At 41.8% G+C, this 13,012-nt stretch overlaps 1 protein-coding gene across 1 annotated transcript in view; it reads right to left on the minus strand.

The window, feature by feature from the left end:
- The window catches only part of Necab1 (N-terminal EF-hand calcium binding protein 1), a 142,316-nt gene that overhangs the window by 23,791 nt on the left and 105,513 nt on the right, over positions 1-13,012 (minus strand). The window contains exons 6-7 of the mRNA XM_041657582.1: positions 11,460-11,596; positions 590-711 (exon numbers count right to left, since the gene is read on the minus strand). Coding sequence (XP_041513516.1) covers positions 590-711; positions 11,460-11,596 — 259 coding nt within the window. The remainder of the gene's footprint in view (positions 1-589; positions 712-11,459; positions 11,597-13,012) is intronic.

Here is a 13,012-nt window from a genome sequence, read left to right on the forward strand (position 1 = left end):
GTAGTTCAGATGACCTTACACAATTATTTCGTATTCTGAGTGAGCTAGAATATGGGGAAACACATATCCACTGTGTAAGAATCTGGGGTACGATAAGATAGCCATGGCTAACCCTCAGATTCTCCTGGATGAATTTCAGGGGACCTGGCGAGGGAGAAGGTATTGGGTGGAGGAGCAGTTTCAGAGCTAGGGTACTGGCACAGGGTCCATTTCTTGGGAACTGACTGCTGGAATGTTTTTGTTTGCATCCATCCCTCTGAGTTGTCCAGACCCAATCCTAGGATCTGATGGGCCGGGCAGTTGGTCGATCACCTCCTCACTTCCTAACACTCTGACTGCTTACGTTCCACTTGCATTTGGTACAAGGATAGTGTTCCAGGCGGCTGTTTGAGACAGGGTTTCTCTGTGTAACAGCCCTAACTGTCCTGGAACTAGCTCTTGGAGACCAAGCTGGCCTCGAAATCACAGAGCTCTGCCTGCCTCTGCCTCCCGAGTGCTGGGTTTAAAGGTGTGCACCACCACCGCCTGGCACAGGTCACTGTTTTTAAATCCTCCATGGGATGAAGCAGAGCATCGAAGTCTGCCTTACCTGGACTGCTGACATTGAACTGTGGGCTGTTGGGGGAGAAGCTGTTGTGCCTCTGGACTCGGCGGCTAGATCTCTTTCCGGGCCACTGGATAGACAGAACCTCTGGTTTGGCGGGGCCTTGCCTGAAACAAGAGCCAACACAGAACTTTCCTGTCAGACCTTCGGTGGGTTGCTTTTAGGATCAGATGCTAAGGGATCAGCCACCAGGGGTTTCTGGAGTATTTAGTGGAGACACTGGGGAAATACTGCGTGCAAACATGTTCTGGAGAGCCGATCTGATTGTTACTACACTGTACAGATGCAGGGGTGGGAATGTTCTAGACTTTCATTATTCTCAAAATCAAGACCAAGTAAAATTTAATTTGTAATCTAATCCTTCTTTCTATCATTGGCCAAGTCTTTAATAAAAACAAAATTCATGTGAGTGATCTGTTGTGTTTTGCTTAATTTGAGAACAACCATGGAATTTTCTTCGCTTACTGTTTTAAATTTTTGTTCCAATCTACCAACATTTCATATATTTTAAAAGGCCAAGTAATCCTAAAGTTCTTACTTCAGCAAACTGAAGCTCCCCTCCCATGCCTGATGTACCTCTGCAGTGGATCACAGGGATCTGCTCCTCTAAACGTCCTTCCCCAGACTCTTGGCTTTATCTCAGGCTTTATTGCCTTCAGGCTCTCCCTGGGAAACCACAGGCCACTCAGGCCATCCAAACAGTTAGGCTAACTGCTAAGCTTCACCTCTCCCTCCCTTTCTCCAAGTCCAGTCCCCCAGTCTCACTCCTAGTTCTATAGCAAACCACCGGAGGCAGCCTGTCCTCCCTCTCTGGCTCGTTACTAAGGCACTAAGCAGATCCTAGTGGAGAAACCTGCTTTTCTCCTTCTGTAGACAGCCTCAGCTCCCCCTCCTATCCCAACCCTGTTCCTAAGAGTCAGCTCTCAATGCTTAGAAACACATTTTACATGGAATCCTCAGGGGTCACATCTATCAGAATCCCAGATGAAGAGGATCCCGCAATACTCTTCAAAGCACCAGAGAGATCAATCAAAACCAAGGAACAAAAAACTTATCCAACAAAGACCAGACCAGATATCAGCACCAAGAATTACAATCTTTCCAATCCCAGATGCAGAGACACCAGCACAAAAACTCAGTAACAACCAGGACACTGTCTCTACTACAACCCAGCAATCTCACAGCAGGCTCTGAGCTTTGCAAAATCACTTAAACACAAGGAAAAGGCATTAAAATAGCCTTTATGAAAATAGAGGTCTGTAAAGAAGAAATGAATAAATTCCCCAAAGAAATCTATGAAAACACAAACAAACAGTGGAAGGAAATAAATAAAACAGTTGAAAACCTGAGAGTGGAAACAGAATCCATAAAGAAAATTCAAATGGAAGGAAATCTGGAAGAGAAAAATTTAGGAACTCAAACAGGAACCTCAGAGACAAGTCTCTGCAGCAGAATACAAGAGAAGGAAGAGAGATTCTCACGCACTGAAGACACAATGGAAGAAATGGATACTTCTATCAAATAAAACGTTAAATTTAAAATATTTCTGGCACAAAACATACAGAAAATCTTGGACACCATGAAAAGAAAAATCTAAGAATAATTGGAATAGAGGAAGAAGAAACCAAGGCTGTAGGCCCAGAAATTATTTTCAACAAAATCATAGAATTTTTTTCTAAACAAAAGAATGTGACACCCATCAAGGCACAAGAAGCACACAGATCACCAAATGGACTGAACCAGAAAGGCCAGTCCACATGACACATGACAATGAAAACACTAAACAGTGCAGCACACCACGCCTGTCTGCGCTCTATGCGCTACCATACAGTTCGCGAGCTTCGGGCAAGGGGCTGGAGGTTGAAACACACAAAGACACACAGACAGAGAGACAGAGACACGGACCTCTAGTCACTGGTAAGAAGCCCTCTATTTAATAGCACCATGGAGGCTTATATACCCAACAGTCAGGTGGGCCAACAGGTGAAAACCTTATCCTTTGATCCTCAAGGCCAAGGCAACACGTGCTCGTGAAGCAGAGCTGGTAAACAACTTTGACACAGCTTTCAGTAACTCAAATCAGAAGGAAAGTAAAGATCTCTAGCAGGAAAGAGCAGCTGGAGGCCAGGACTCCAAATGGTCCCAACGATTCAGAGCAAAGGAAAAAATAAAAAACTGGAAAGGACCATGTAACATACAAAGGCAGATGTATTAGAATAACACCTGACTTTTTAATAGAGACTTTAAAAGCCAGAAGGGCCTGGAAAGATATGCTATAAATTCTAAAAGACCACATATTCTAGTCCAGACTACTATATTCAACAAAACTTTCAATAACCATAGATGGAGAAAAAAATAAAAGGCATTCTATGATAAAACCAAATTTAAGCACTATCTACTACTCCAGCCCTCCAGAAGGTGCTAGAAGGTAAATTCCAACCTAAAGAGGCTAATCATACACAAGAAAAAAAGCACAAACAATCCCAGACCACCAAATCAAAAGAAGGGACACAGACACACACAACCGCAAAGTAACAGGAATCACCGAACACTGGTCATTGATATTTCTCAACATCACTAGTTTCAATTTTCCAATAAAAAGACAGACTAACAGAATGGATGCAAAACCAGAATCCATCCTTCTGCAGCAACCAAGAAACACACCTTAAAATCAAGGGTGGACACCATCTATGGGTAAGAGAATGGGAAACGATATTCCAAGCAAACAGACCTAAGAAGCAAGCTAGTATAATCTTTTATCTATCTATCTATCTATCTATCTATCTATCTATCTATCTAAACATTTATAGGACATTCTGTTTTATTGTTGCATTAACAATATAAGATCAATAAAATTCCAATATCGTTCTACACAAAAATTGAAAAATACCCAAAATGTGCATGTTTAATCAAAAACCTCTAGTACTTTTTTTCTTTTTCGAGACAAGGTTTCTCTGTAGCTATGGTGTCTTGTCCTGGAATTTGGTCTATAGACCAGGCTGACCTCGAACTCACAGAGATCCACCTGCCTCTGCCTCATGAGTGCTGGGATTAAGAGCATGTGCCACCACCGGGAAAAGATATCTCAAGCAAAAGGACCTAAGAAGCAAGCTGGTGTAACCATATTAATATCCAGCAAAACAGACTCCAACCAAAACCAGCTGAAAGAGATAGGAAAGGAGATTACATACCCTCCAAAGGAAAAATCCAGCAAGAGAACATTTCAAATTTTAACATCTATGCCCTAAATGCAAGGGGCACTCAAGTTAGTAAAAGAAACACTACTGCAGCTAAAATCACATACTGACCCTCACACACTGACTTGGGTAACTCCATACCTAACTCACCAACAGACAGGTCATGCAGACAAAACTAAACAGAGAGATGACAGAGTTAGCTGACTTATAAACCAAATAGACCTGTCCGATATTTATAGAACATTCCACCCTAGCAAAAAGAATATACCTCCTTCTCAGCACATCATGGAACTCTCTCCAAAATTGATGACATAACTTGGGCACAAAGCACATTTCAACATGCGCAAGAAATGCATTAAAACTGGGTATACACAAAACAGAAGCAACAGAAAGCTTACGAACTCATGGAAACTGAACAACTCAATACTGAATGATAAATGGGTTAGAGAGATAATTAAGAAATTAAAGATTTTCTAAAATTAAATGAAAAAATATACATCAAACCCAAATTTATGAGACATAATGAAGGCAGTTCCAAGAGGAAACTCCATGTCATGAAAAGCACACATAAAAAATTGCAGATATCTCTTATGGTATCTTAGCAGCACACCTAAAAGCTCTAGAACAAAGGAAAAAAAATCACAACCAAAAGGAGTAGATGGCAAGAAATAATAAAACTCAGGGCTAAAATAAACTGGAAGCAAGCCACAAACAGAAAAACCCAAAGAATCAGTGAAACAGAGTTGGTTCTCTGAGAAAATCAGGAAGATTGGTATATCATGTGTTGCTTTCACTCTTTGTCCTTTTGAGGGGGCCCGCCACCTAGCTCCCAAATAAATCACACACGGGGGCTTATTCTTAAATGTAAACTTGCTCCCTCAGCTCGGCTTGTTTCTAGCCAGCTTTTCTTAAATTATCCCACCTACCTTTTCCCTCTGGGCTTTTGTCTTTCTTACTTCTGTATATCTTACTTCTTACTCCTCGGCTGGCTGTGTAGCTGGGTTGTTGGCCCTTGACGTCCCCCTCTCCTCGTTCTTTTGCTCCTCTTTCTCCTCCTCCCAGATTTCTCCTTCTGATTATTCTCTCTGCCTGCCAGACCCACCTATCTTTGCTCCTGCCTTGCTATTGGCTATTCAGCTCATCAGGTGTTTTAGACAGGCATAGAAACACAGCTTCATAGAGTTTAACAAATACAGTATAAACAAAAGTCATACACCTGAAAATAATATTCCCCCCCAAAGATTGACAAAGCCCTATCCAAATTAACTGAGAGGTAAAAAGAGACTACGCAAATTAACAAAATCAAAAATGAAAAAGGGGACATAATAACAGTCACTAGGAAAATTCAGAGAATCATAAGGACATACTTTAAAAAAACTGTACTTCACAAAATTGAAAAATCTGAAAGAAGTTGATAATTTTCTTGATAGGAATAGGAATATATTATGGCTTCCAGTTTAGTGTTTTTATAAGATTCCTGAAGGTACAAAGAAGTGATCTCTGTTTCTAGTGCCTTCTGTTAGGCTCTTCCCTTTTGTCCAATGTGCTAGTTTTTGTTTTATTTTATTTTAGTGTGTGTGTATGAGAGAGAGAGAGAGAGAGAGAGAGAGAGAGAGAGAGAGAGAGAAACAGACAGAGATACAGAGAGAGACAGAAACAGAGATGCAGAGAGAGACTGAGAAAGAGAGACAAGAGGGGGCAGGAGATTTCTTTCTTTCCAGTTCCCAGAGTCCTTTGTCCTTTCCAGATGTCCTGGCTTCTCCCATGTTATAATTGCATGCCTTAGTGTTAGATAACAAACAAAACATTATAGTGAGTTCTTAGTCTAAGCTATCAGGCTGAGAACTCATACTTCTGTTCTGAAAGCTTTCCTTGAATTATTCTTTTGGTAGTTATTCTCCTTTGTTCTTTTTCTGGGATTTCTATTTTACAAAAGTAGATCGTTTAGGCTTGTTCTCTAGTTTTCTTCTTATGTTTTTCCTTTCTTGCTACTTTGTAGACATTTTGCTGCAATTTTAAAATATTCCTCAAAGAATTTCACTTTTATAATAACATGTTTGGGCATACGAGACAAGAGCTCTCTTGTCGGCTGTGGATTCCTTTTCTTTCAGCATCATCTTTACCTTCTGATGGTTTTGGTTCTTGAGATATATTTTTCTGCTCTCTGAATCATTTTGTGATAGCTAAAGAAAACCCATTTTGTGTGAGAGATTCATCTTGGTACTAAGAGCTCTTTGTCTCTGACTTCTTGACACCCCCCCCCTACAAAAACGTAAGGTCATGATGACCTGCTTGCTATGAAATGACTAACTGCTTGGTTTGGATTCTGTAACTTAGCTTATATGGTTGTTCAAGGAGTATTTTGAGGCCACCTTCAGCATCTAACCTTTCAGAGCAAAGCAGTTCTCGTGGTTTTGCTTTCAAACTCCTTCCTTTACATCAGGTAGTGATGACACACACCTTTAATCTCAGCACTCAGCAGGCGGCAGAGGCAGGTGGTTCTTCAAATTCCAGACCAGCCTGGCCTACAGAGTGAGTTCCAGGACAGTCAGGGCTACACAGAGAAACCCCATATTGAGGTCCTTCATTCTCCTGCCTCTGCACTGCTTGTTTCTCGCTGCTTTGGATTAGAGACTGTGCGGCCCCGCTAGCCGTTTTCATAAGCCTGGCTCGTTGTAGTCTGAATTGAGTCTGATGGTCTTTCTCCAGGGCTCTCGCATCCACAACAATCCTTGTTTCTTCTGCTTTTGTATGGTGTTTGCTTTGCTCTTTCTGTCGCGCCTCCCCTCCCTTTCCATTCCAGCCGGAGGACACACAAGGCAGGTTGGCATTTTTTTGTGTGCTCTGTACGTTAGCCATGTCACACCTTCCCATCGGAGTCTTGAAGCCTTTCTTAGGTTTGATGAGGACTCTCTCTTAGGTTAACCAGATCTTTCACTCCAGTGTCCCGTAACTGGACCCTTCGAGCCCTGAGCTCAGTGATCTGGAAACACGGGACCCTAAAGGGGTCAGGATGAGTGCGTCAGGATGAAGGCCTCTGTCTGGCGTCTCATCTTCAGCTTTCTGCCCTGCCCCCATTGTACTTCTAAGATTCTCCAGACTGGGAAGAGTCAGACCCTGAAAGCCCATGGTGGGGATTTCCACAACGCGTCAGGCTCCCTTTGACCCCACCGTCAGTTCCACACGGCTCCGACAACTCTTTAGCACTCCAAGGTTCTTCGGGCTCTTTGCTGTGAACACATCTTCCTCTCGCACAGCCTGTGTGAGCTGCTTCCCTGGAGCATTGAAATCACTCAGCATTCTTCTTTTCAGATTTCCAATTTCTAGTTTGGGGCTTGGCTTTAGGGCACGCTCTTTCTTTTTTACTGTTTCTGTGTTAATGGCTATTTTATCCAGGCATTTTTAATGTCGATTTTGAAAGTTTAGGCAAAGAACAACAAAAACAAAAATTCACATATATCTAGTCTCCAAAATTCACATTTATCTAGTCTTGAATTTCCCCTATGGATCTCCACACAGCATGAGCCCCGTGCTTTGGTGACACAGGCAATCACAAGCCACGCGAGGATTTGTAATCACTTGTCAGTGAAATTAAAGCCTTTTCTTTCTTCTATAACAGACAACTTTCAAAAGGCAAAAGAATGACTTCCAAACCCAGGAGGACTCATTTGTATTCCTGCCTATAGAAGAAATTTGGGAAACAGTTCAAACTTAGAGATTCCATTACACAAAGGAAATCCACGTCTAATTGAACTGTGTTCTGGCAATGCAGCTCGTGAAGAGGAGGGTTTATGCCTCAGAACAGGGGTCCCCTTGAGGGGAGCTTCCACATCACATAGTGATCATTCTTGCCACTGGCTATTAGGTTCTTTCAACAGGCAGGGAATTAAAGTGACTCCCACTTAGCCAGTTAGCCAGGGCAGACACAAAGATGGCATGAAATGCCATCTGAGGATCTCACCTCTGTGACATTCCAGCTGTGCATATCCCCTTCTCTGAAATTGCTGTTTTCACATGAATGGGCACAGACATTACACCCAGCCCAGCACATCTGACTCATTATTGCAGGATGAGTGATGCTCTGTGATTCTGCCTGGGGCTGCCAGGAGGAGATGTTCTCTCTGGATTTCCTCCTTCCCAACCAGTCTGTGTCCCTTGGTTTCACGACTATTAAATCCTAAAGTAATGTTGATACTGAAGGGGAAGAGAGTTGTTATGACCCAGGGAATGTTAATGAAAATGAAGCATACAACCCTTGACTTTGTAAAGCATCATGGAACCCTCATTTGTGATATTAAAAACTGAGGAGTTTTATAATTTGTTTTTGCTTCTCCTCACTCTTCTCTTCATCAAATATGTACTATACAGAGTTGCAAGATGAATTTTTCTCTGTGGTTTCTTTAGATTGCTCTTTTGTAATCACTAACAGCAAACTATTCTAGAAATAACTTGTAATGCACTTCCCTAGCTTTTAAGATCTTCCAGGTAGCAATGGATTGTCCTCCTTGCTGTCCCTAACGTGCTGCTCTTCTCAAAGGCTCAATCTCATTCATTCAGTTCCCACCCACTCAACCTGTCGATGGGAGAAATGCAAAGATGGACGGAGAGGATGAGGATGTACAAGGCTGAGTTAAGTGAGAAAACGCGGCACAGCTAGAGTACTTGGAATGGGATGTGGAGATGGGAGAGCCTGTTCGGCATGAGGCTTTATGGAAAGAGAATTGTGGAGGGAGAAAACAAACTTAGGAAAGCTAGCCGGATGACAGGTTATCCAGCTTGCGGTGGGTCAGAGCACAGGAGAGAATATCAACCTGCCTCTTGAAGTCTTTCCAGTGATCCAGTTCAAGGATGCTCAACCTAGGAAGCTTTCCCAAGGCTGTTTTAATTGATATTTTGGAACAGGACAGCCTTTGTCTTACTGTCAGTCACTGGTTTTGGTCCTGGGGGGTCTCTGTTCATGCTGGCCTTTGTAGCAACAGGTAGGAAAGGAGATGCAACCTTCCAGGTTAGGGCTAATGAATGCTTCCTTCTGAGTCACCAGAAACTTCATAATGGGTATAGCGGACACAAGCTGATAGTGGTGTAATTTTCTACTTATTTTAAAAATTAATGTATTCAGAAACCCCTGAGAGTATGGTTTAGTCACATTCCATATCACAACAACAAAAGACCTGTGGTAGTTCCCATTATTCAAGCCGTTTTGGGCGCTGTAAATCTAGAAGTAAAAGGTTCATTAATCTTTGCTGTCTCCTATTTTTTTCTTAAACTCTGAATTACTTTGTTCCTTCTCATTAAACACAGCTGCTTTGCAACTTCTGGTTGCAAGCACAAGTTGAAAGCAAGCCTAAACACCACACAATTGTTCGTTAAACATTTGCTCTGTGTGTGTGTATATTGCTATGTGTGCCCTGTGTTTGTAGGCAAGAACCATAAGAGGGGGTGGGAATAGAACCCAAAGAATGGAGGCGAAGAGGCTGTGCAGAGGCCTTTCTAAGTCTCTTCAGGTGGCAAATGACTGGTTCTAAGAGGAATGACTTTGAATCCACACGATCCAAACCAAAGAAACAATAAGGATCATCATTTTCTCACCAAGAACATGGGGTCAGCTTTATTGTGTCTTAGTACATTCCTTTATCTTCTGGCACTGGAGGAGGTGGTGTGCTGACTTCCTGAAGTGAATTTCTATGCCTTGCTATTTGATGTGGAATCACTCAACACAGTGAGAAGAAAGTGTGAGTGTGAAGAGAGACCCAGCAAAGGATGCATTCCAATGTTCATCTGCTCTACCCCAAGTCTTTCATCTATCGGCACAGGCTCACTGTATTCTGAAGTTATGATGTGGGAGTTTCCTCTGTGTTCTGTGATTACCATTAATGAATAAAGAAACTGCCTTGGCCTGGTAATAGGGCAGAACTTAGGTAGGCAGGGAAGACAGAACTGAATGCTGGGAAAAAGAAGGGCAGAGTCAAAGAGACACTATGGAGTTGCCAGAGTCAGACATGCCAGAACTTTGCTGGTAGGCCACAACCTCGTGGTGATATATAGATTAGTAGAAATGAGTTAAATTAAGATGTAAGAGTTAGCCAATAAGAAGCTAGAGCTAATAGGCCTAGCAGTGATTTAATTAATACAGTTTCTGTGTGGTTATTTCGGGGCTAAGCTAGCTGGGCGGCAGGAAAGCACCCGCGGCCAGCCTCCTGAAATAAAGTTATAGGCTTTCTTTTGCTGGACCTTGGCAGTGCTCATTCATCCATTGATACTACAGAGACGTCTTGATAATCATATACCCATTAATTTGCTTAGAAAAATTGGTCTTACTGAATGAGTTATTGCCACCTAGTGCTAAAACCTTACTGCATGGTCCCAAGATGTGCATGTTAGAGAAGTCATATTGAGAGGCTTAAAGTTATGTGTTAACCAGTGTATGTCAGAAGAACGAGAGTTTGCCCTTATACATTTTGCAAGGCACCCACAATGTTAATTCAGTAACAAACCCAATGGCTTGGATTATTCTGACACCACGTCACAAGACAGGCTCCTTGTCAGCACTACTGTCTTCACCATGTTGTTACTTTTCTTATTAGTGGTGCAAACTGGTAGCATCAGCTTTTAAGTTGTTCACTATTCTGCATCTTAAAAATAATCCAACCTGTTTAATTAATGCCCACTCATTCCAACATAACCAAGATCACTTGATCTAGTAAGGCCTTTCTTATCGGCACCCTGTTTCCAGGCTATACTGATTTTGAAGGCCAGACCATGGCTTTGAATTCCACTCTGCCATATTTAATATTTCACCGTTCAGAAACTCAGTCACAAGCTATTTTCCTTTCTCTTCATTTATCTTATTGTGCCTTACAGTTTAGTTTTAGTAACCATGTTTTATGTATGTAATAGGCTTTAGCCCCTTCAGGGGTAATATTTTGTTAAATATATATTAATATCATCTATACTGCCTTTTAAAATCTTCTCTAGTTACTAAATTCTAAATTCACATTTGCTGACAACATAATAAAAGGTGATTTTTTTTCCAAACCAGGTTCACTAGAAAGGTCCCTGGCATTGCTTTAAAACCTGTTAGTTCATGTGATTAGCTTTCTCTAGAATAAGCAGAACAACCCTCGACTGCCTTACCAGAAGGATAGCATCCAAACACTAGGTGAAGTCAGACTAATCATGCAGAAGAGGGGAGGACAGAGGTTATTGCGAACATGGTTCACAGAAGCAACTCAGCAGGTCTCATAGGGGACGCACAGAGGCTGAAAAGACAAGAGGGAGCTTGCACAGGTCTGCACTAGGACCTCTGCATGTGTCATGGTTGTGTAGCTTGGTGTTCTTGTGGGACTCCTGACAATGGGTGTGGAGATGTCTCTGACTCTTTTGCCTGCTCTTGGGATCCATTTCCATCTACTGGGTTGCCTTGTCCAGCTTTGATATGAGGGTTTGTTCCTATTTTTATTGTGTCTTGCTATGCTATGTTTAGCTGATATCCATGGGAGACCTGCTCTTTTTTATTCTTATTTCTGAAGAGAAAGGAGGAGTGAATTTGGGGGAGGGGGAGGAATACTGGGAGGAGTGAAGGGAGAGGAGGCTGCAGTCAAGATGTGATAGATGAGAGAATAATAATAAAGTATAACAATAAAGAAAACACTAGTTGCCTTTCTTGACGGGTTTGCTCCTCAGTCGTTTCCATGGCACATTCCAGAGAGTTCTGGAGAGACTGCAGCTGGTTTAAGGTCTCCTTCAGCAAAAACCGAGTGACAAATTGTTCCAAGTTGGAGGCTTCCTGGTAGTCCTATGGGTTATAAAACAAACATAATTAGAAATTCAGTAGCGATAAACGCTCAGGAAAAGATTTTTTTCCCAAGTACCCACTTTGAGACTAATCCTCGGAAGTGGAGCAGAGAAAGAAAAGAGGTGTTGTGTGGAAGGATTGAACTGGCCAGAGACTGAATTTGATTACGGACTCCACTATATCAGTTCTCATTGCACACATCATTATGACATGAGAAGCTTCTGCCAGACACTCACTGTGCCATGGACTTGCTTCTTGACTGTCTTCCCTTCTCTGTCATGAGCCAAAATAAATCCCCCCCCCCCTTTCATCGTCTCTGTCGGACATTTCGATCACTGTGACATAGAAGTGACTGACTTGGTGAGAAGGGTTTTGCTCAGTTCAATCAATGAAAAGATTTACTTGCTTCTATCCCTCGACAAAATGGTATTTCCATGATGGTAAATACAGAACCAGAGGAAATGTCAGTGCTGAGAAGCCATCATGAACCATGGCATTCTGGGAAATGAGAAGATGCAGCTGCAAATCAAAGCAGATGAAAAAGAGCTAACCTTCGGGGACCTCACTCTTCTCACGTGCCAATCAGGCTGAGTAACCCTGGCACACACTGCAAACTAAGAAACCCTCTGCTTCTATCAATTCTAAATTGTAAAGTATTTGCCGGTGTCCTTCTGATAGAGTTTTTTTTCCCTGTCCACAGAATAACATCATAGAAAATTTCATTTAGCAAAATTTTCAGTCATCGGCCTTTAAAAAAGTTCATTCCTTAGAGTTGAAAACCCAAGAAATTTTCTTATCCACAAGCCTAACAACTTTACCTAAGAATTCAAAACTGTCCTTAAACTTTACTTAAAAATATTAACCATAAAATAAAAGTCCCATGCTTATGGTAGATATAAGAACCTTGGGTTAAATTGAACCGAGTTAAAACACACAAAATCCTTTGCTTGATCTCAGAGGTTCATAATTTCTGGCAGCCAAAGCTTCCCAGAATTATTTCTCAGTATTTTCTTTACAACCAAAGACAGCTTTTATCGAGCTTGAGTGTGTTGACAGAACAAAGGCTGCGTTTGATTCTTACCCTGCAGTTGTCCCCATTTTACCAGCATGTTTTAAAAATGAAATTTATTAAGATGAACACAAGGCACAATTGCACAGCCAGAAATTTTGCCAGCTCATCTGCATCCCAGGATAAACTATGACTAATCCCAAACAGGAGGGTAACTCCTGGGCCCGCTTGCAGACGGCATTGAAAAGCGAGCAGACAATGCACTCAGTGAGCAATGACTACAGTGCTGGCTTTAGGTTTTTCCCATTTAAATGGTAAATATTTGTTACTATTATATCAGACTAGAAAGGGGATTTTTCCATTGCTTTTTTGATGATGACTTTGCAGATACATGAAATGACACATTA

This window comes from Microtus oregoni, unplaced genomic scaffold (assembly GCF_018167655.1).
Source record: "Microtus oregoni isolate MIOR12 unplaced genomic scaffold, Mior012 000008F_ref0000371, whole genome shotgun sequence".
In the NCBI taxonomy this organism is placed as follows: domain Eukaryota; kingdom Metazoa; phylum Chordata; class Mammalia; order Rodentia; family Cricetidae; genus Microtus; species Microtus oregoni.